This window comes from Amblyomma americanum, chromosome 1 (assembly GCF_052857255.1).
Source record: "Amblyomma americanum isolate KBUSLIRL-KWMA chromosome 1, ASM5285725v1, whole genome shotgun sequence".
Lineage (NCBI taxonomy): Eukaryota > Metazoa > Arthropoda > Arachnida > Ixodida > Ixodidae > Amblyomma > Amblyomma americanum.
Genome location: NC_135497.1, coordinates 147,794,581 through 147,817,675, shown reverse-complemented (window position 1 = coordinate 147,817,675; position 23,095 = coordinate 147,794,581). Strand labels below are relative to the sequence as shown.

Here is a 23,095-nt window from a genome sequence, read left to right as displayed (position 1 = left end):
GGTAGAATACCAAATTTCCGTAATTCCACGTGGCAGCTGCAGTGTTCTTTTCGAAACGGCCCGCTGCCGCATTGCGTTCAATGCAGCTGAACAGGAGAGTGGGACCCAACATGCCCTCGCCGAGAGCGGTGTCTTCATCCTGAAAGTGGCACTGGCCACTGAGGCAGTCTATTTCGACTACTCATAGGCGAAACCAGTATCACAGAGATTACAGAAGAATTGGGCGAGTACCGATGTTCAATTACATCTCAAATAATGTAGACACTAGTATGCTTCTTTGTGAACGATGTTTGCTTATGTTTAGGTCAATATAGATGATGCACAGGAATTTTTAAAAATCAGGACAGATAAATGCTGAAGTGTCTGTATAATGCAGCTCCATTTTCATGGGATAAAGCAATGTTTTGACACAGTCACCGCCATTAGAGCTCACAATTCATGCCCCGACATCAGCTACACATGCTGAAGGCATTGCTATGAGAGTAGCTGAACAAGTCATAACCACTGCAAATCCACTATTACGCTGGAGCTTCAACAAATGTGATGAAACTACATACAATAATGGTTTTTAGTAGAACCCCACTGTTACATTCCCGGGTGTTGCGCTTTCCCGGCTGCTACAGTTTCATGACTCAGTCCAACGCAAGCTCCCATAGAAACCCATGCAATACAGACTCTGCTGCTACGTCGCAACTGTGGCAGCATTCCCGCATGCTACATCGCGAATGTCCCTTTGCGATAGTGGTTCACCTTGTGCTGGCATTTTTACAGCCTACATTTTGTGCGCGTGGAACGGCGATTGGTAGATGGGGAGCCATTGCAGGGCGTTTAAGATTTTCCATGCATGCAAACGATTGCGAGAGCATTTTCTCCGTACTAGAAGGAAAAAAAAAAAAAGCAATGATGCGCATCTTTTTTCAATGCGCGCTTCCTGGCTGCTATGATTCCCGGCTTGTACGTTTTTTTTTTCTGCGATCCTGTGAAAAACATAAGGATGGGGTTCTATGATTTGATACAACATTCAAGATGGTTACAGCTATGGCACTACCCTCACAAGAAAGGCAGTCGTCTTCCAGCTAATTTTTTTCACTTTACAAGACTGTGTGGCAACAAGCACACAGACAGCTCCAGGAGTCTACTTCCACAGTCTTGATATGCAACCTTGCCTCAACTGCTGTACCAAATCACAAAATCTTATATGCCACCATTTGTTCTGTTCTGCAGACAATCTACACGAGGTGTATAGACTGCTCATGATAACTAACCCTGACCACAATCACTAGAATGCACCAAAGATGTCTCTCTTACGCAGGTACACCACTAGACAGGCCAGGATAATGAGCAGGGCTTCCAGCCCAAGGGCAAGAGAGGTGTTCGTCATGCGTGCGCCAGCGCCCACGTCGAAGCAGCTGCAGTTGTGGCACTCAAGGCTCTCGTGGCAGAGGCATGTGTGACCTTGGCCGTGAGGCAGGTTGGTGCAATGGCCAGCATATCCACACGGCTCGTCCAGGCACTCGTCCTTGTCCTCACAGTCCAGCCGGTCTTCCGTGGGTGTGAAACCTTCCACACACCTAATGTCCACCATGAATGCCAGCCAACAAACTAAGTCATGAATTTCTTTTCATTTTCAACAGGCAGCAATCAGCCCCTTACCACAAGACTGGCCTGCTGCCTTCCCTGGCTTTCCAAAGACACATGCCATGGTGGTTTTTTCCTAAGGCCACTGGCACTTCACATAAACGTCTCCCATAGCTCAGTGGAAGCAACCTTTTTTACTGAGAGTCAAGTCGTAGTGGGCACAGCAGTGCCTTTGGAAACCGGGCAAAGATCACACACTGGCAAAGGGATCTTCAAGGCATGCCTAGGCATATTCGAAGCCCCATTTTGAAATGGGACACTCGTTAATCAACAGCCCTTGCTCAGAAAACCCTTACAATCACAATCAAAAGCTCAGCTTTTTCAGATGACAAATGCTGTTTCACAATGAGTGTGGCTGTGCGATCGCACATCTTGATATGTGATGCCATGAAGAGCCCCATGCCCATGCTGCAACAAGAGCAGAGCCACTCACTGAGGATGTTGAGCAGACAGACCAGGATGGCAGCCAAGGCAGCCATACTGAGTCGCATTATCTTCTCCTGTCGCAAGGCGCCACAAAGGTCGCCCCCAAAACCATCTGGGCATAGGCAGTAGAAGCCCTCGCCGTGTGGCCGGTTCATGCAGGTGCCTCCGTTGAGGCATGGCTCCGTCAGGCACTCATCCGCATCCGTGCAGTTCTTGCCATTCTCCGTTACAGCAAAGCCAGGGGAGCACCTACCCGTCACCAAACAACCAGGCAGGGGCAACCAAGCAAGCGAGGAAAGGGGGGTACCAGAAGGGTCCAGCGGAAAACAGTATTGTGAAACAAAGAAGCAGAATAAGGAAAGGATGCAGAAGAAGAAAAAGTGAAGGATATGACATATCATTAGGAAAAGGAAGTGAAAAGTTTTTGGTTGCACAACGAGAGTGAGAAAAGAAAAGGGAAAGAAGTGGTGGGAAAGGAGAAAGTGAAGTGGAAAAGAAAATGGCCACAGCAAAAGAGACAAGTAGAAGCTGTTAGTGTCCACTGTTAGCTGTTAGAAAAGTATGCAGCTCACCATTTCTGTCTAGAGCACAATTTGTACAGACCAGGCACACACACACCTGTACACCTACTACGGGGCACAGTTTCTACAATAACTGCCTCACAGATATGAGAACAGGATTAATGAAACAAGCCCTTGTGTAGAAATTGTGCTCTAAACAATGCACCTAAGGATGCCCATAAACAAGCGATATGTATAAGCTCATATACAAGACCTCAAGTTACAAGGCAACTCAAACAACCTGAATTGGCTTGTACCAGCTACTTGGCACTAATGTACCTATATATGCTAAACAAAAAGGGAGTGAAACACCAATGTTTAAAAATTTGTCAGTTGTAACCTCGAACATGAAAACAAGGATTGAAATTAAGAACAATGAGATGACAGGGCAGAAGAACATTCCGATCAAGCTCACACATTCATCAGGTTGTGCTGTCTGCCCAATGAACACTAAAATTTAATGCTTTGATGCCCTCGACAATTTCTACTGTACTGAAAATAACAAAATCACCCGACTTCTTGAAATGATCAGAGCTCATCAGTAATGGCACATGATAAGCAGCCATGCATATTCAATACTATACAAAATAAGTTAAACAAGACCATTTAAACTCACTTAGCTGATTAGGGAAGAGTCATACAAACACCGAGGTTTATGCTCTGTTCAAGCCTTATCACATGGCCTGGCCAGTGCATAGCTTCAAGCTTTAAACACTGACTAGCTTTGTTAGTAGTTTAGCAGTCACAAGTTAGTGTTTCCACCACCAAATGCAGGCAGCCTGACCAAAGATGTCAGTATGCGAGACACGGTTCTCACTCTTGTTAAAAAGTTAGATTGAATTAGTAAATTGAATTAGTAGATTGAATTAGTAGTAAATTTATTCTCCGAGAAATAAATTTACTTGACACACACCATTAAAAAGAATTTATAGTTTCAGAGTTGGCAATTAAATTTCCAGGAGTTCTAGCAGGGCTCATAATCCTTTTGTTTTTTTCTTTAGCAGTACTTCAGACTTCCGACCTCTAGTTATAGGACAAAGCTATACAAGTGCAGCATTGATAATGCTTTGCAAAAAAGGAAAGTAGCAGGGTCAAAACTGCTACTGCTTCTGATAAGAGAACTGCATGACAACAGCATCTGGTGGTTATTTCTTAATAAACACTGAAGAAGTTTTAATGCAACGTAATTAAAGAAAACCAACATCATCGTGAGTGCTACCTAAAGGCTACTGACAGCTACAAATGGTCTGCCTGCTCAAACACGTCCTCACTAAAATCACACACAGGTTAAACACAGTAAATAAATATCCCATACAAAACTTAATTCTCACCGCTCTAAGAGCACAAAGTTCACAACAAAAAAAGAAGAAAATATTCTTTATTTATTACTACCTTCACGCACAGGCTAACAAGATTTTGTAATTTGATGTACCACTGCTTCAAAAGTCAAGGTGTTAGCTTGCAGCACAAGGACTGATTTCCAGTAAATGTTACGAATTATAATAATTTCTAAGATGCATATGACATACATCTTTGGCTAATAACCAAAAAATGTTGCCATCAACCCATTACCTACCCAAACCAATTCAACCAAATTTAGAAGCTTTAAAGGTGCACTAAAGAGAAATCTGAACTCTTCTTTTTACCGCGGGAGCTCGATCTACACGTTCGAGCATTCTTAGAAACTGAATTATTTTCCTGTGCGGTCGATTTCCCTAGTTCAAATCGGATAAAACGTCTCCCGGCTCCCGCATTTTTTTTAACTCAACGCTGAAGGCAGGAGGAGTCAACCAACGCGTGGAGTGCCTTTCAGCCAGTCCCGTGGCGGCTTCACTTTCGCTTTTATTTTGTTTTTTAGGTTTCTGTGTATAAACAGTTTCAGTTGCAGAAAATATACCCGCAAATTAGGCCCACGGAAATAAAAATACGCATGGACTCTTTGATTTACTTCTCACTCCCCCGATCGCGGAGTGGAAAGGCGGCATGGGATTGGCTGAAAGGCACTCCACGCGTTGGTTGACTCCTCCTACCTTCAGCGTTGAGTTCGAAAAAAGACGGGAGCCAGGGCATTTAATCCAATTAAAATCAGGGAAATCAGCTGCACAGGACAATAATTTGAAGTTTCTAAGAATACTCAAAACGTGTAGATTGAGTTCCCGCGGTAAAAAAGACGAGTTCAGATTCCTCTTTAGTGCACCTTTAAGAAAATTAGGGAATAATGACTGCGATTTTAAGTTATCTTAAGGCAATGTGGTAGCCTTTGTAACCCACAAAGAAAGGATCACACCAGATTACCTGGTATCAAATGAGTGTGAAGGTGAATGCAAGATAACATACACTATTTATTTAATAAACCTATACAGCGTGTTTCACCTAAGACTACACACGTTTTAAACATAGACTTTTTGAATACGTTTTTGAGTTGAGTGACTGCATCACGACAAAATACATGCGCTTTCGAGAAGCTTGCAGGCAAAGAACCCCTCCAGTGCACATAACTCGTAACAGCCAAAATTTGTAGGGCGACAGCGCCAAGGGTAAGAGCGCTTTCGAAATTCTAAAAACTGATATGGATATTACTTATGGTGGGTTGCACTCCTCTTAATAATTAAGGAGCCTAACAGTAATAGTTTAAAAGTTAACTATTCAATATTTGTTAAGCAGCCATCTAGTTAGCACATCTTAGCTGTATTCTGATGTACTACACCACTGACAATGCTATGCCGAAAAAAAGCACTCTTGTAACTCAAAAAGTCTATTTTTAAAAACTGTGTAAAGTCTTAGGTGAAACACCCTGTACATATTTAATATCTGCATTACACAAGTGCACCATTTGCAAAACGCACCGATTTCATGTTTAATCTAAGCAATCTGCATCCACAAACGGAGTTTACATGCTACTGACTCTATTCTATTGTAACTCCACAAATGAAAGAGATGTCTCTAAAATTACACACAGTAGCATGTATGGATATTCTGTGCACTGACCTGCACTCATGGAGCATCCAAAGGTCGACACAAACGAAGGGGCGTGGGCAACTGATTCCATGGCAAGGATTATTGGATGGACATCCATCAATAAGGTTGCGCCATTCTACTACAGCCGCATATTCAGAACCACTTTCCATTGGCAAGTAGTGCTGGTCAAGCCGGATGTCATTCATGCACCCTGCCGAAACACAAAGATTGGCATTAAGTTTATAAATCACACAAGAAAAGAGACATACTGAGGGCAAATGCTTTTACTATTACTGTTATAAGCAATCAGTGTGCCTAAAAACCATGTGAAATAAATACTTTGGCATGCCTGCCACTGAGGAAACAACAGTGCTCACCTTCTTGGTAGTCGTTGTCAACGACTGTCACACCTGGGCCAACATACTGGACATCTCCACCAGCAATGACATTCTGTTTCTCCACCCACATATGCTGGTGGGGGCTGTGCCAATCCAGCAGCTCGTTGAAGCGTCGCCCACTGCCCCCATCCAAAGCCAGGCTAGCAGAGGCCCCATACCGCAGGGCACGCACCGTGTGCCACTGGCCGTCATTCACCCACAGCCATGGAAGCCACAGTTCACGCTCCTCAGAGGCTCGGCTTCGGTCCAAATTGAAACGGAAGCGCAGCTTTTTGTCCCGAATCTAGAGCAGTGATAAAAGACAGCACATGGTTTGAAACGTGCACATGATTGAGTGAAGAGCCCAATGCGCTACAGAAACATCAGTGCAGTTATCCCATACCTCAAGAATGCAGTACTCCCGCCCATGCTTGCTCGTGATACGGAAAAGCTCTCCATGCTTCTGACGTGTACGGAACTGCAGCTGAATGTCCGTTTTGTAAGGATGTGGATCAAATGGCAGCGCATACTTGATGTAGCTGCTTTGTTGGAACATCTTGGACTGTGTTTCTGTTAGAAAAAAGCAACAAAATTAGTAAAAGCAGCTGAAGTAAAAGCTTACCTGCAATATGAGCATATGTAACAGAGAAAGGCGGGCTAGTTGGTTAGAATGCATAATGGAACTGCGCAAATGAAAACAGTGCGTGTTTCATTCCTACATTCTTTCTATTTTTGTGGTTCCATTATGCATTCTAGCCTGCAATATGAGGTCAAGCTCACCTCTGTCACAGTTTGGACCATGCCAGCCAGGGTCACATACGCACTCTGCACCCTTATAGGTGCCGAGACAATGTCCATGCCCACAAGACTGGTGAAGCAGTGCTGCTTCGCTGCAGGAACTCTCGGCTGGAGGACAACCAGTCACACTGTTGTACGAGCTTCCAGGTGAGCCCAGGTCATACATCTAGACAAGAGCAGGATGCAGCAAGCACCAACAATGAGTACATGCAATGGATTGATCAACAGTAGGAGCTAAACCCAAAACAAATTTGGTTTCAGCGCTTGAAGTGAAAGCTTTACGACACCCACGCGAGCCATTCTGCAAGCGTGACGCTGCAAACCACCGTCGACATATCATGCTGCTGGAGCAACAGCAGATGATTTCGTTCACTCAAGCCAGGATTGAGGGCAGCACAATCGTGGCGCGCAAATGCGCTAGTCACGCGATTTTTTTCGTATTTCGCGGGCTTTCTTTGGATCTCGGAAAAAAGATATATACGTGAGGCTTTCTTTATCGCAAATAAATAGAATGGGGGTTTCTGAAGGTGCTCTCCAACTTTGCTATTCACATCTCCTGTCTAAAGACAAAATTTATGCATTTAGAAAAATTATCTTAATTGCAAAACAAAAATTGCCTATGATGCACAAGCCGGTTGGTAGGTGTATGTAAGTGGTTTCCCTGGCCTGCCTCAAATACCTTATTTTTTAAACCTTGGCTAAAGTTAGCCTGGACACTCTGTATAGCAGCTTTTGCTAACACAACTATTACTGTGTTGTTCTCGGCTTCAGTAACAACCATCAAAAGTGGAAGAAATTAGTTTCAGAATCATGCAAACTGCATCACAAGCTGCGACATATGTGCAGGTGCAAGCTGTTTCAGTTGCAGCGCTTTCTATCATCGAATGATGACACGGCAGAACTGGATTGCAAGCACCAATTAAAAGGGTTTCATCCCACTGGCCGCCTCCCGTGTGTGCTTCATCTGAACACTTTTTTGGGTTGGTGGAGAATGGACGGTCAAAAACTTAAAACCCATGCTTATCTTAGGTTTTTAGCAGAAGGTATACCATATTTCCTCGCGTAATTTGTGCGCTTTTTTTCCTAAAATTAAGGCTTCAAAAAGAAGGCGCGCAAATTACGAGGAGATTTCGTGAACATGTCCTAAAATCTCTACAACACATAATGCATATGATATATTGTCGTGTACATCTCGACCCCGTAACTCATGCCTCTCACTGGCCAAAAGAAAGTTGACTCCAAATATAAACCCACGCATCCCCCTAGCCGCGACCGCCCCAGACCCATGTTTTTAGTTCCCTGGATGATGGCATGACGGCGCATGCCATCATGCCATCATGACACAGCTCAAAGCAATAAACCCAAAATGATACAGTCCCAGAGCCAGCAGTAAAAGGCAAATGGAGGTACAAGGCAATAAAACGGCACCCTCGCAAGCACTACAGCTGAGAAGTGGCAAACAGAACAGCCAACTGGTCGGTAGTTCCGGATTCTGGCACGACGCATGCTTCAGAAGTTACTGGAAGTAAGCTAGCTCTCGCAGCTGCTCGTATCGGAAAGCGACTGCCTGTTCCAGTGAGCCAGGTAAATGGCATGCAATTGGATTTTCGTTACTGGAACCGATTTACAAACTAATTAGTGACTTTTTCACCACAACTTACTCACTTTTTGCAGCCGCACCAATATTTCTGCCCTGCATGCCGTGTGTTTGCGCAGCAGGGATTGCAATATAGCGAGTAAAAGAACACACACACCGAAAACTTTTGCTGCCAACAGTATGTGTGAAAGTGGCTATGTGAACAAAGGCCATTCCTAGAAATACATAAAATTTATCTACATCTTGAGCTTTTGTTGACTGATGGATAGATGGATGGATGGATGGATGGACGAACAGGCAGGTGGATGTATATCAAATTTTGGCTCTCGCAAAGAAATGTGTCGAAACTTTTTTTTTTCCCCACTTAATGAACACGCCCTCCAAACTGATGTCAACTCTTTTGGAAAAAAAAAAAACCGGGTTCATTACACAAGTAAATATAATATTTTAAAAATTAAACTGTATACTGCAGGTTGTTAAGGAGAAAGAGTAAACACCATCTGCCCCGTTTACATTTTTAAAGAAGTACAGACGCCTAATTTTGGTGGCATGTTTTCTGCTTTACAATGATACAAAAGACAGTTCGATGCATGAATCACCCCGCGGTATTCGCCTACAACAGCCAAGTAATTTATAATCAAATTTTTCTGTCATGCTGTTTCGGTTTCAACAGCCAGACTGTGACACCAAAGTGTGCTTATAGGTCATGTGAGGCACTAAAAACTGCAATATAATCGCTATTTCTACATTTGTTGTCATGCCAGCCCTTGAGGAAGGCTGGCTTAGCATTTTAGTGAATGAAAACGCCTGAAAACAAAACAACACGAGAAAAAAATTCCATTATAAATTATTCAGCGGTCGCAAAAGAATACCATGTGTGGTAATCCATGTAAAATAATGCCTTACTAATCATTACAAAGAAGAACACATGCACCCAAAAGTTAGGTGTCTATACTCATTTAATAAAGTCGAAATAAATACAGGTTCCTGCCTGTATGCTTAAAAAAAAAAAAAACTCCACACTGCCCCCCCCCCCCCCCTTGAAAAAAAAAAAAGAAGAAGAGGAAGGAGCCAAATATTACTGTCTGTTCCTGTGATGCCATGCCCTGTGAAGTAAGCAAATTTAGATTTTTTAGACTGCTATAAAGCCAACTATGGCAGGTATCAGACTGACATTTTTTCTGCAAAAGCTATGCATATGGCTAAGCAGCGAAAAATGGTAGGAGTGAAGAAAGCAACCACTCACCTCACTGTTATGGACAACATTTTTGATGCAGCCTTGAAATCCCTCGGTCGTATGCCGATGGCGCCACGCATATGCTCCCAGGTCTTTGCCACCAACATGAGTTCCACCCAATTGAAGTGGTGTGTTCACATTGAGGAACTCATTGAATTCAGGCACCTGAGTGCTGTTCTCGCAACGCGACCGGTCAATTGTTTGGTTTCCTTCATGAGTTCGTGCTGACATGCAGTTATCAACCATCAGCCGTACAGACTGCAAGAACAAAAGCACACACACAAGGTCTCAGATGCTGATAGCAAACTTCATTTTATGTGTACTAATAGTAAACAGCTCTCCAGTATTCGTACCATTAAAATATATTAAATATGGCAGCAGGGCAGGTGTCTTCATTTTTACTAGAGTAAAAATAAAGATCATGTTTGAATGCTATATTTGACAATGCACTTGACTCCATTCAACTTGGGACTTAAATGCGAATCACTGCCACACTGGCACTGGCGCTATTTGAGAACTAGCCCCATGAGCAGCTCGATGACCGTGTTGACGCCAATGTGCGATGAGTGGCCGCGCGTCATCCAGGAACTGTCATATGACACGGCAATATTTCAGGGATTCCCAAGCTTCAAGTCGTAGTAGAACTGATTGCGCGCACAGAGTCGTCTGCCTCTCAACAGCAAGAGCCGCCACGGGCATCAACTTCGTCCATGTACCTCTGCCAGCCATGTTTTGGTGTGAAGGCCGCGGTGAGGAATGTTCATCACGGCAAAAACGTAGTTGGCGCCGTTTGCTGATTCCCGGTGGCTTGCATCGTGCGTGCAGCAAGAATGTTCACTATGAACAGTTAAGCCTTCTGGTTACCGTTCACGCGGGACGAGCTCCATGCAGACGCCACATCACCGCAGCACCTGATAGACAATCTTTATGGCGACGCTATTATACTCGTTCGCTTCTGCCTGTTCGGTAGTTCCAGCTCCTATAGGTGGCTCGACGGCAGTACAGCATGGCGGACGAGGCCCTGATGGCGCCGCTGCCATAGCGTGCGTCTAAAGAAGCGAAGCAGCTTTTCGACATTGTTGCATCTTTCTTGTGCAAGTTAGCAGCTAGATAAGCAGTAGTAAGTCATTTTCAGTTATTAATGAGAGCCTATGCTTGAGTTTGGCTGCATTACAGGCTCGAAATAACCTTTTATTGGTATGAGCATGGAATGGCTAGTTCGCAAGCGCTGCAGAAACTCTGTCGGCGCTGAAACATGCACCATACTCAGCAAAGCAAACTGCGACAAACACTTTGAAAAGTTTTTTTTTCTGGTGCGTTTCTGCGCAATAACTACCGTCTAGGTGTGGATAAAGCATCGCCTTTTCTCGTGATTTTGCCGCTTTCAGCGCTTACCCGAAAGGGAAATTCTAATCCAGTTCTTAATCTAGCGTCTGAAGAAACTATACTTTAATTACACAGACAGCTTGACACTATATCATGTGCCTACACAAGTGCGGCCCTTACCCGGATAAATACGGTATGTGTATTTAGTGTGCGCTGATCTTATACCGACAGAATTGAAAGAAAAAAAAGCAGTTGGTAACAGTGGCCATGGTGCGTAGTGTCATGTACTACTCCATTTAACAATTTCAGCAGTAACACAATCAGCTTTTTATGTTTGGATGTGTCTAACAAGCTGGAAACATCAAGACCCCTGAACCTACACTTTCGTCACATGCTTAGCAGCTTGTTTAGGTAAAAAGAAAAGCTCTACCAATGGTCCACAATTTCTTACGGAGGATGTGGGCGAATGTTCACTGCAGATTGAGTTGTATGCAACTCTATATAGCTTATCTGCAGCGTAAGTTGGTCACATGTGAAGAAATAGAACAGACAATGTATACTGTTGCTTGAAGCGGAAGCCAGAGGGTCATTTCAACAGTTACAATTAGTGCTCAAAATTTGTTTTCAACTAGCGGCGGAAAAGCGCTGCGATCGAGTGAGCAGCCGACATTTGACAAGAAACGTTATGGTTATTCAGCCTTTTTGGGCATTATGTCCGAGAAACGAAGATGAAAGTGTCATTTTCTTGCCATTCATATCACCATTTTGCAATCAAGCTGTGGCAAGAAAGCTGTTTGATACAGACCTGAATGGACTGAAGCTTGATGAAAAATTTTCGTTTGCTGCAAACGTCCGCCTCAAAATATTACTAATATATACTTTACATTAGCTCAGTTTATAAGCACTGCACTGCTTTCATGTAGCTGCAATATGCATACGAAGGCCGTATAGACAAAACTGCGAACTAGAAAGCATTGACGACGTGCTGTCGTGGCGTCAACAAAGTACATCGTTGGGAACACGGGGGGGGGGGGGGGGCTGGAGCGCTTTGGCAATCTGACGCACGCACTTAATCGCTGCGTTTTGTACTCTTTACATGTTGGCATAAACATGTTTGCTATTTGGACATCATAGAATAGCAGAATATTTTCATTTTTGACACGTGTCTTCGTGTTCCAAACCACTGCGATCGCATGCGCCGCGCGGAGCGATCACCGACTCGCAGCTTCCGGAAGAGGCCGCGTGGCGCCGTCAGTGTCGCTGGAACGACTGAACAGTGACGCTACCGCCGCACACTTTGTACTTCACACATGACATCATCGCGTTTACAGAGTCCATGTTTACGGCAACGAAGCCCGTCTCGATGTTGGCTGGTGAGGCCGTATCTTCATCAGCGTAAGTGATAAAATCCAGCTCTCGCGTCGTTGCCGGCGCTGAAGCACGAACTTGAAGTTTTCCTTGAGTTTCAACCTCCCCCTGCACCAAATCCGCATGCTTCAACATTGCAGTGTCATGCCGCTTGCGACTGCTGTATGCAATATTTTGACTCGTCGACGAGCTGGCTAGGGCTTCTTCGGCACTGTCGGCGGCGGACCGTTCTTGATGCCCTCCGAAGGAATGGCGCGTTTCTGGAAGTTATAAACAGATCGCTACTTTGTTTTGTCGAACTTGTGCCTCATGGCGAACTTCCCCGTTGGATCGGATGTCGTTGCACACTTGTCACAAAGAACGAAGACGCGTCGTCGTGTCGCTTGCAGAGTGGAGCAGATGACGAGAGCCTCGCGCAGCCAATCACAGCGCGCTTTTTGGTCACATGCACTAGCTTGACGAATACAGCCGCGTGTTGGGACTTTTCTTTGGGCGTGGATTTAGACGTCACCAGCGACACGGAGGAGAGATTTGCGGCGGGAAACTGAAGAATTAAAGGCGCTCTTTCTAACGAGACCAAGACGGCTGCGACTGTGCGCTTGGAAGAAGAGTTGCGTGCCGTGACAGAAAGCATTGTTTTCGCATAGAACTGAGCTCACAGGGATGATATAAATTGATCCTGTGGCAAAAATACTGAACCAAGGGACTGTAAACTGGGTGAATAAAGGAATATCAGCTGGAGGTTTCGAAAATATAATTTTAAAAAATTCAATTTTTTCCTCCCAAAGAGCAGTGCCCCCCTTTAAGCAAAAACATGAACGCACGCACGCACGCGCACACACACACAGAGAGAGAGAGAGAGACAGAAAACGCTAAGACTTGTCTACTCTTGTGAATTTTTGCACATCGATCCAAGTACTGATGAGGATTATGGATTTTTATGGCGCAAGGGCGTCTATGGTCGAAGAGTGCCATGGCACAGTGTTTTTTTTAAATTATTATTCAAGGTGGGGTCAAAGACCCATTTTCCAAGTATTTCACCCCTGATTAGCCGAGCCCCAGGCCAGAGGAAACCTTGTACCCATTGTATCACCGGTGGGTACCCGGCGGCATTGGGGATCAAACCCCGCACCTCCCACATGCGAGACGGATGCTCAATTACTTGGCCACCACTGTGGTTGAATCCAAGTACCAAAAAGCAACTTGCGCAAAAAGGTGCAAACAGAGAGTTTATAAAACTGTGCCTGCCTTTCTCCTACATTACACCTATGGAGTGAAGGTGCCTACCAAAACTTAACAGCCCTATTCTGCATAACGATATTTTACCTGTCGGTCCCAAAAGACATCCAGCCGATGCCAGTTGCCATTGTTGAGGGCTTCCTCAACGTCAACAAAAAGCTCTGCTGTGCCGGAGCCAAAGTCCAATAACAGCCTTGGCCTTCCTGCATTCAGCTCGAGAGAGATGAAATCTTGAATGACAACTTCGCCTGGGTCAGGCCGAGAGATGGGGCCATTGTACAGGAGTAGTCCAGTAGGACGCTCTGTCATAAACTCTAGGCTGAGATGAGAGTCCTCGCACTGTTGTAAGGGAGGGAACCATGCCCAACCCTTGCCGTTGAAGTGGCGTGTTGTCTGCTGGCACTGTGGTCCATGGAATCCTGACTGGCACCGGCAGCTGCATCAAATGGCACTGCATCATTATGCAATCCATCAAACCAACACTGGGCACATGAAAAAAGTGTTTGGGTAATTTGTGATGTTTGTAGTGTAAGATAAACAAATTCTGCAACAATGAAAAAATTTTAAGCTCCTCACCACTGAAACAAAAAAAATTCACTGTGAGCAATAGCAAAAAAAAAAAAAAAAAGATAGCAACAAACTAAGGAGGTAAGTGGACGATTTCGTGAAGCAACCTCAATTTAAACACTTATAAAACTTACGAGTGCAAGAGCCACTTTGCATATTATTCTCAACTAATGATAAAAAAGCATTATACAGTCGCCGACCGATTTTTCGGACTCGAAGGGACCCGAAAAATGGTCCGAATAATCGAACCGTCAGAAAAATCTGTGAAGTACAAAAAAATCACTTTATTGAGATGAAATCGGCTTAAAAATGTCACTGATTTTACCTTGCGGAAAATTTCTCTTGCAGGCGACGATTTGCGCCTGTATTTGCGTCAAGGTTGTGCTTTCACTGTACATGCTAGACAGCAAGGTCACCGCATTTAGTTGGAATACTTCCCACGCTTCTTTGACGGACCCGGCGTGGCCATCTTGTCCACATTCCGAGTGTGCACCACACCCCGCATTAAACACACGCAAAGATAAGGCACTTTTCTTTCAAAGCGGCGGAACCGCCGGACGCAATCACAAAACGGCGAACAGATGTAACTTCGTGAAGACTGAGCGCCACTCGGTCAACGCGGTCAAAGAAACCCAAGTGACAAAACGGCGAATGGCGAACATATGAGACCCGCTGCGGTGGCTCAGTGGTTAGGACGCTCGGCTACTGATCCGGATTACCCGGGTTGGAACCCGGCCGCGGTGGCCACATTTCGATGGAGGCGAAACGCAAAGGCGCCCGTGTGCTGTGCGATGTCAGTGCACATTAAAGATCCCCAAGCAGTCGAAATTATTCTGGAGCCCTCCATTACGGCACCTCTTCTCTCAGTCTCTCCTTTATCCTTTCCCACCGAGATGTGAGATAGGTCCTGTACAATTTCCTTCCCCAACAACCAATTTTCAACGTATGGGACAAGTGATAACTGCCCGCGACAAAAGCAAGTTGGCGACGATGACAATCCAGCTGCCACCTCGAAGTGTCAGAGATCACAGGGACCTCTACTGGCAACAATGAGGTACCGAAAGTGTGGCGCGCCAAGCTAACTGCAGCATAAATCCACCTCAATCCAAGATGGCGCCTTTTGCGTCAGCGAAAAGCCGATAAGATGGCTGATTTTGACTGGCAGGTGATTGAAATTAGTCCGAAAAATCGAACTTTCGGACTTTTCGGAAATATCCGTCGTGAATATGTGTGCGCTTCTATGGGGTGACTGATGGTGCCTCATATAGGTCCGAAATATCCTAAAAGTCCGAATTATTGGAGTCCGAATTACCCGTCGGCTACCGTACCATGTCCACTTGATATCAGAATCACTTTGGTACACTGAACCATGTTATAAGAGATACGGCTCTAATGAACAGGGGGACAAACGGGAATAAGAATTTTTGTCCACGTGACTGGCCGCCTTAATCTTTCCCATTAAGTGGACCTCTTCTGTAACCAACATCAGGTATAAATTACATTCAAAAATGAAGGACAAATTATATTCGATTATGGCCTACAATCATATTGACTTCTGTGGGAGTTCTCAATTCCTGAGGATGCAGTGCCATCACACACAAAACTGCACTTGCGTTTGTGTTTGAGGGAGATGGCAAGACATGATCAGTCACGTGGCATTATAACTGCGACCAATACAGAGTGAGCCAGTTAATCACATCAGTGAAGGTCTCCTCAAATGCAAGTGCTGCGTAAAGCGCTTTCAACCTACTAATTAAGGCACGGGCAAAGCGTGTGGGCAAAGAGCATGGTGTGGCGTGCAGCAGAGGTGTATGGCACAGGGAGTGAACGTGCTGCATCGCGCACCACAGGTTTTCCTGCTCACATTGCTTCTATGATCAGTAAGCTGACACACGGGAAAAGTGCCATCAATCAGCAGTTTGCACGGCCTGCATGTTCTGTCGCAACCAACGAGAAAGCTGTCACTAGCAAGCTGCAATGTGCAACCCTCGCTGCCGCTCTGCAGAGGAAGATTTTGGCGCTGCATGGATGTCTGGCATGCACCGCCTCCGCTGCTAGCTTTGTAGCTTGGCAAATTTACAGCAGGACATGAGGACAGTCACGTTTCCCCAAGGAAAAAAAGACACAGGCCTACAAGCTACACCCCAGTTCCCTCTCATCTCTGTCCTCCTCATATAAAGGTGGCCATGGACACCTCATCAACATGGCAGCTCCGCCTAAAGCAGGCGCACTCTTCGTTGTTGGCTGTCTTTCATGTGCTGCTGTGCTGTTACATGGGGCTGCTTCTGTTATAACTAAGTACCCGGTTTTTCTAGAAGTATATTTATTCAGTTTTGTGAATTACTGTTCCCCAGGGCTAACTACACATTTCTGCACCAAAGCGGCACAAGAAGGTTTGGGAAGGTACGTGCAGCTGTGGTGCAGTGGAAGTCATGAACTGTTCTGAAGAACACTGCACATAAAGCAGACAAAATTAAATAGCCACTTTTGCAGTTAAAAAACTAATGCCATATGCTTGTCGCCTTCTCTTGTGAAAGTCTATCACTGGACGGCAACAACAAGGTAAAAGCAAATTTGTAAATACAGTAGCCGACTGATTTTTCGGACTTTCGCAATATTTTGGACTTCGCTGAGGAACCGTCACGCACGTCATAGGAACATGTACATTTTCCCGACCGATATTTCACACTCTGTGCATCACAAAAGTTTGGTTTTTTGGACTAAAATAGATGCCAGCAGTATTGTGGAGATAATTTTTCAATGGAAAGTTTGTATTTCCATCTAACATAGACGTGAGCGGGCATCGCTGTCACGATCAACTGTTCTTTGCTGCACTGATGGAGGTGGTCAGATGGATTGGCCTGGCTATTCATTGCTGCCACTCGAACACCACCCACGGTGCGGGATCGGGGGGTGGGGGGGGGGGGCTGCATTTGGAGGCGCTTGCTACCGTTTGAGTCTTCCTATGGGTTACCTCTCTCGGTCTTCACAAGTGTCGTTGCCGTTAGAAACTGACTGATGTTGCTTTGCACGGCACATGCATTCATTCGTGACATGACCTGCAGCTGCATCTCGCTGTATGGTATCGTGATGCAAGGTGGTGCAGACATGATGAAAGCAAGACTATGGTTTTGATGCAGTATTACTATTTTTGCCTGCAAGCGGAGCATGAGGAGCAGCAAATTTCCCGATTTTTAAAGCCACTTTTTGACAGAAAGTTATATATTGAAGTTCATGGATTTTTCTTGGACCATTTTCCGGGTCCCGCCGAGTCCAAACAGTTGATCGGCGACTGTAATGTGACTGACAAAAACTGCCCTACAGCAACTGTCTCTTACAAGAAGCTCAACTGTATCAGTACTGAGCTGTACAACCTCTTAATGAAAAAATTTTTATCTCCCCATGCAAAATGGGATATAAAATTTCTAGTACAGCTAGTCCAAGAAAAAACAAGCTATTGATGTTACTAGATTAAGCATTTCTTTAATTTGAGCTCAGCCTAATTCAATAAATGTGCAATGACATGTTAACACAATATACCACAGGTACAACCTTTGTCTAAGATCTACCAGCCACTAGGTTTATTCAGTGCCAGCCAGTGCGTCTTGCTGTGCATTGCCAGAGTTCCAATTCTCTTGAAGGTGACAGGGACTTGCCCTCACCGCTCTGGAGCTTTAGTAGCAAAGCCTGTGGGCAGTAAATTTTTGGCAAAGGCTGTACGTAACTCTGCAACGTGTGGGTATGAAACAGGAGCAACCAATCTGAAGTCATTTGCCTCCATGTCAGTGTAGCAGAAAAGTTTAGGAAAACTCACCTGATGCCCGTATAAGTGTCCACACAACGGCCATTGTTGTAACATGGAGGAGGCCTCTTGCGGCAAGACTCAATCTCCGAGAAATCTCGTGCCCCACACGTACACTTAGCCTTTACCCACGTGTTTACTCCTACAAAGGAAGTCCGATTGGCATTCACCATCACTGGGTTTCGATCTATCATAAGAACATTTGTGCAGCTGCCCTCGCAGTTGTGGTTTTCTAGTAGGCACTCATCTATGCCCACCATGGTGATGTTGATGCCCACTTTTTCTTCGATCTGCAAAACAGTAAGGTGCAACTTTCGATTACAAAAAACATCAGCTCTATGAGCAGTAATGCCTTGTAACATATAGCGTGTATACTAGTGTAATGAACCCACTTTTTTTCCAGAAAAGTTGACATCAGTTTGGGGGGAGGGTTCATTACGCGCGGGAAAAAAAGTTTGAGCAGTTTTTTTTGGAAGGGTCGAAATTTCGTATCATACCTCCGTTCATCCTTCCGTCATCACCAAACGCACACGGTCAGATGCGTTCGTGCCACTGGTGTTTAGTATAATTTACTTCGACGTCATCCGAAAATTTTGTTGTAGCTGGCGGCGCCAGCCAATTGCGGCAAGATAATGCGAACACGCTGAACACCAGCCCCGAAGGACAGGTACACATTTTTAACGTGAGGTTAAAAAAAACAAACAGGACGGTTATGAGTGCATAATGCAGATGTTTAAACCTTAACTTATACAGAACGTTTTGGCGCTGTGCAAAGTCCCCCCCCCCAATCCCTCCTCTGGTAGGAAGCTCTCCTCAAAAGATGAACAAACTGTGATGTTATCGGCAGGCAGCATCTTGGCGCGCTTCCAAGGTCTGCACTGCGGACCAGACCGCGTGAGGAACCAGCTACAAAAAGCTAAAGGCTAAAAAAAAGTTAACTCCGGACACCAAAAGTGGGGGGCGGGTTCATTATGCTAGTGGGTCCATTACACAAGTATATACCCTAAAGTAGGTACGTTAGAGGTGTTCAGAAGGGTGCTGGCCTTGTATTGATTGGCCCAAGAAGCAGATGGAACGCAAAAACAAAACAAGATTCCTGACATGTTTTAGCCACTCACCTCTCTCCGATTGACTGCCACCACACCATTCAATAGACTGGCTTTGTAATAAGGAGAACCATGAGCAGAAAACCGAATGTCAGTTATAGGTGGGCGTGACTGCTTCAAGATGACGCTGAAGATGTCCACATTGTATGGCTTCGTTTTGATGCGTTCAGCAATCAAGTCTCGAAATATTTCATATTTGCTCTTCACTTGCCGCTGCTTTTTCCAATCCCAAACTCTTATGAAGTCTTCATCAGTAATACCTGAAAAGATGAATGACCACAAATCAGATTTTTGTCAGACTAAACTAAAACATTTACAATGAAATTACTCTATGCAAAACATTTTGGTAATTACCATGAACACGAATAGATCCAGAATTGTAGATAGCCTCTTCGGGAATTTCTTTGACTGTTACTGTCACATTGGCATGAGCATCCATTGTGTGCATACGGTCATAAACCAAAAAACGCAAATGGTAGGTGCCTGCCCCTGTTGAGTTCAGCATTGTGATCATGCCTGTGTGGCCGTCCATGTCAAAGTTGGGATGAGCATTATTATTCTCCCAAAAGAAAGTCTTATCAGGCAGGTCCCAGTCATCCAAGTCCTCAACATGAATGCGCCCAATTTTTGTTGGTGGAGACTCCCCTGGAAAAAAATTCAAATGCACAAAAAAAATTCAAATGCACATATTAGCAACAACAAATGAAAAGATAACAACCCCAAGGGCAAAGTGAATTTCCTCATTCAGTGGGTTGGATAATAGGAAGGCATAGTGAAGAAAAAGAAATATCGGGCAATCCTTATTAGTCCAGTATTGATACTGCTGCTTGAAGTATAATATTCCGATATATATCGAATAATTTCAGCACGCTAAATTACTTTCAGTGTTCAGGCTGACTTAATTTTAGAAAGTGGCAGTTCTTAACTAGGAAGGGTACTTTGTCCTCCATAATAGGTGCTTTGTCCTCCATTCAGAATATGTCACGTTTGGTTCAGATTAGTGCATGGTGCACCAAACTAGGAAAATTTCCCACTTTCCCTAGTTTGGTTATTAAAATTTATCAATTTAAACAATACAGCAAAACAGCCCATTTTTGGATGTGTACAATAAACCTCGTTAAAACATACCTGGTTGCTTGTTTTATGAGTAGTAAAGTCAAATCCCCTAACTAGTGTTCACTGAACATAATGCATTTTGTATTCACATAAACTGTTCCATCTTATCGCATACATATCTGTCAGCATGTACTGATTCCACTTTATATCTGGCTCGCGTAACATGAAATCATGGCGGTTCTCCACATGCTCAGCAGAGGCTGCCTAGTATTGCCAGGCTTGAGTCTAAGTGTTGCAGGCAGATCAAAGTACGGTGTGCTCCTGTGCAGTCTCAAAGAGGAAAGCACTCCCTGCACTATTATCGTAGAAGTTCTCTGACCCTGGTGTGAGCTTGTGGGCATGGTACAGCTAGAGCATAGATTTTTTAAACATGAAAGATTGCATTTGGGAAGTTTCATACTTCAGTCGTGTTCGGCTGCAGTGGCAAGCACCATCTCTGAGGTTCTCTTCACAACTCGCACTAGAGGGCGTCATGAGATTGAGGACTGAAGCACCGGGTGCCCAGCATAAAAAGAAAGTTCGAGAATGTTCTCGCTATAGAACGTGGCACGAAGAAATCAGCGCTGGCACACAAGTGAGATCTGCTGCTGCTGAGAACTGTGTGTGGCATTTGGAATACCAGGGAAAAACTGCTCGGCACTGCTGCTGCGACCGTAAAAAGATTATGGGTAAGAGGTTTGACTCCCCCGTATGTGGAGGAAGCGCTGATGCTGTGGCTAAAAGCAACTGGGTCAAAAACCTGCTTGTTAGGGGACCCCTCTGTGTTGAGCAAGCCCTGGTTTTCGCCTCACGGCTAAACCACGATGACTTCATGTGCACAAATGGCTGGCTGGCGAGGTGTGCATCAACACAAGGAACGTAGCTGGAGAGGATGCCGCAGCCGACGTGGCTGGAGTATGGTCAGCTGGAGCAAATTTTATTGGACTACGTGCCTGGCGATAATTTTAACTTGTATGAATCCGCATAATTTTTCAAGCTTCTACTCAATAAAATGCTTGCATTCAAGAAGAGTCATGCACCAGCAGAAAGTATGCGAAGGATAGATTTTCAGTTGCGTTTGGAGTAACGATGTCTGGAATCGAAAAACTGAAATTTCTTGCAATTGGCATTTCAGTTAAGTTGAGATGCTTTAAAGGTGCCTAACTGCCATCAGGAATAGTCTACAGAAACGATACGAAAGCCTGGATGACCGGAAAGTTCTTTGAGGAATACAGTAACTTTGATTTAACGAAGTCGGTAAAATCCGCAAGCTTACGTGCTGAAATTTCACTACACTGAAATTCACCTCCTACCATAGTAAGAATTCGCCATAAACACGCTGCGGATAACTCATGGAAAAAATCTGCATTTGAGATGAAAGTAATCCTTTACTTCTACCCTTTCTTCACCATCAACAATGGCATTAAGCGCGTCTTTTTCATGTTGCGAGCTTGCGAGCTGCCTCAGCATGTCTATCCTGCCGAGCACCTCGCAGGCAACCAGGGCGATGCACCCATCTAGAGATTTAGTTTAGCTGTCATCGTCGTCCTCTTGCGAGTGTGCTGAGCATCGGCAACATACCGACGCGTTTTGCCGCTGCCACTGCGGCCACCGCTGTGACCTCATGGGAAGGAGGTAGGGAAACGAAGCAAGGAAGGCCGCCACATGCGACTGTGACCATCCTTGTAGCAGGGCCACGTTCTGCTTTTACACCTTTTATAATTCCTTGGTCCAGAGGTTGGAGCAATGCAGTATTGTTGGGGGGCAAAAACTCCAGGCGCACATTTGTGAGGCGCACGTTCGCGATGTGTAAGGAGCAATTGCCCACGATGAGTATTTTCTTCCCATCCTTCATCTGGTCGTCTAGCTTGACGAGCCAACTAGAAAACAACTCTCGTGTCATCAAGGCTCGCTTATTAGCCCTGTACTCACATGGCAAAGACACTACGTTCTTTAGGCAGCAAGGGCTGGCGTACTTCCCTATGACTAGGGGCTTCAGTTTTTTTGTTCCCAGTGAGTTGCAGCAAAACAGGAATGATACCCAGACACGGGATTTCTTTCCACCCCTGCACTTTTCCCCCATGAAATTCATTGCTTTATCCGGCAGCAGCTGGTAAAAGGAGGCTGTTTAGTCGGCATTGCAAATGCCCTCCTCCGCATAACCCTCGGCGATCTCCTGAAAGCGGTCGTCGCGCCAGGAGATTGGGCCTTCTTTGTACACAGCTGCCTCCTCGCCGAAAACCACTTGCCAAGTAATTCCAGACCTTTGTCAAAACCAAAAAAGACAGCCGGAACTTGCCTCGAATCCGGTAATACCAAAGGCAGTGGCGAATGAACGCGATTTTACTTGAAGCATCGGGCCAGACACCAGAATGTTCTGAAGCCTAACCTCCTCGAACCAAGCGAGAACAGCTTCGTCTACATTTTCGTGATTGCCAAGTCGCAAACGTTTTCTCGCGGGATCAAGCTGGGACAGTCGATGAAGCTTGGTGATTTTTTCTCTTTCTTTGAAAATGATAGCAACGGGTGACGGCACAATGCCGCGCTCTTTGCACAAGTTCACCTGCTTTTTTTCTGGCATCCAGTTCATGAAGAATTTCGACCTTCAGCGAAGACTGTCATCGCTTGTTTTTAACACGGGCACCAGCGGAGCTCATAGTCACGCTCTTCAACTCAGCACCACACAGAACTAACTACGCGTCTTTGTGGAGTTTGGACAAAAGGCAGGTAGCGAGACCTCGCCTGCACCACCAAGCCACTGCCCTTGCTTGAAAACAACAGAAAAAAAAAAAAAAATATGGCGGAAGTCTAGTGGATGGATCCAACTTTCAGCGAGACATAGATGATGATAGCGACAGCTCTGATACGCTGCAGCGAACTTATCTTAATTTTGAAATTTTAGTTTCGAAAAACTTCATAATAACGAGGTGTGCTTCTACAGGGGAGCAAATAAATTATGCACGTTATTCTGAAATGTTCGGTATTTTGAAATTCGTAGTAG

At 44.9% G+C, this 23,095-nt stretch overlaps 1 protein-coding gene across 4 annotated transcripts in view; it reads right to left on the bottom strand.

The window, feature by feature from the left end:
- Window positions 1-23,095, bottom strand: part of CadN (neural cadherin) — a 269,492-nt gene that overhangs the window by 16,743 nt on the left and 229,654 nt on the right. For 2 of the 4 annotated variants that reach the window (XM_077647253.1, XM_077647254.1), the window contains exons 27-36: window positions 19,354-19,644; window positions 19,012-19,259; window positions 17,906-18,183; window positions 13,612-13,960; window positions 9,601-9,849; window positions 6,740-6,923; window positions 6,363-6,529; window positions 5,960-6,263; window positions 5,613-5,793; window positions 2,072-2,313 (exon numbers count right to left, since the gene is read on the bottom strand). In XM_077647253.1, coding sequence (XP_077503379.1) covers window positions 2,072-2,313; window positions 5,613-5,793; window positions 5,960-6,263; window positions 6,363-6,529; window positions 6,740-6,923; window positions 9,601-9,849; window positions 13,612-13,960; window positions 17,906-18,183; window positions 19,012-19,259; window positions 19,354-19,644 — 2,493 coding nt within the window. Of the gene's footprint in view, window positions 1-1,308; window positions 1,572-2,071; window positions 2,314-5,612; window positions 5,794-5,959; window positions 6,264-6,362; window positions 6,530-6,739; window positions 6,924-9,600; window positions 9,850-13,611; window positions 13,961-17,905; window positions 18,184-19,011; window positions 19,260-19,353; window positions 19,645-23,095 lie in introns of all 4 variants that reach the window. The other 2 variants (XM_077647251.1, XM_077647252.1) reach the window with 1 other exon arrangement.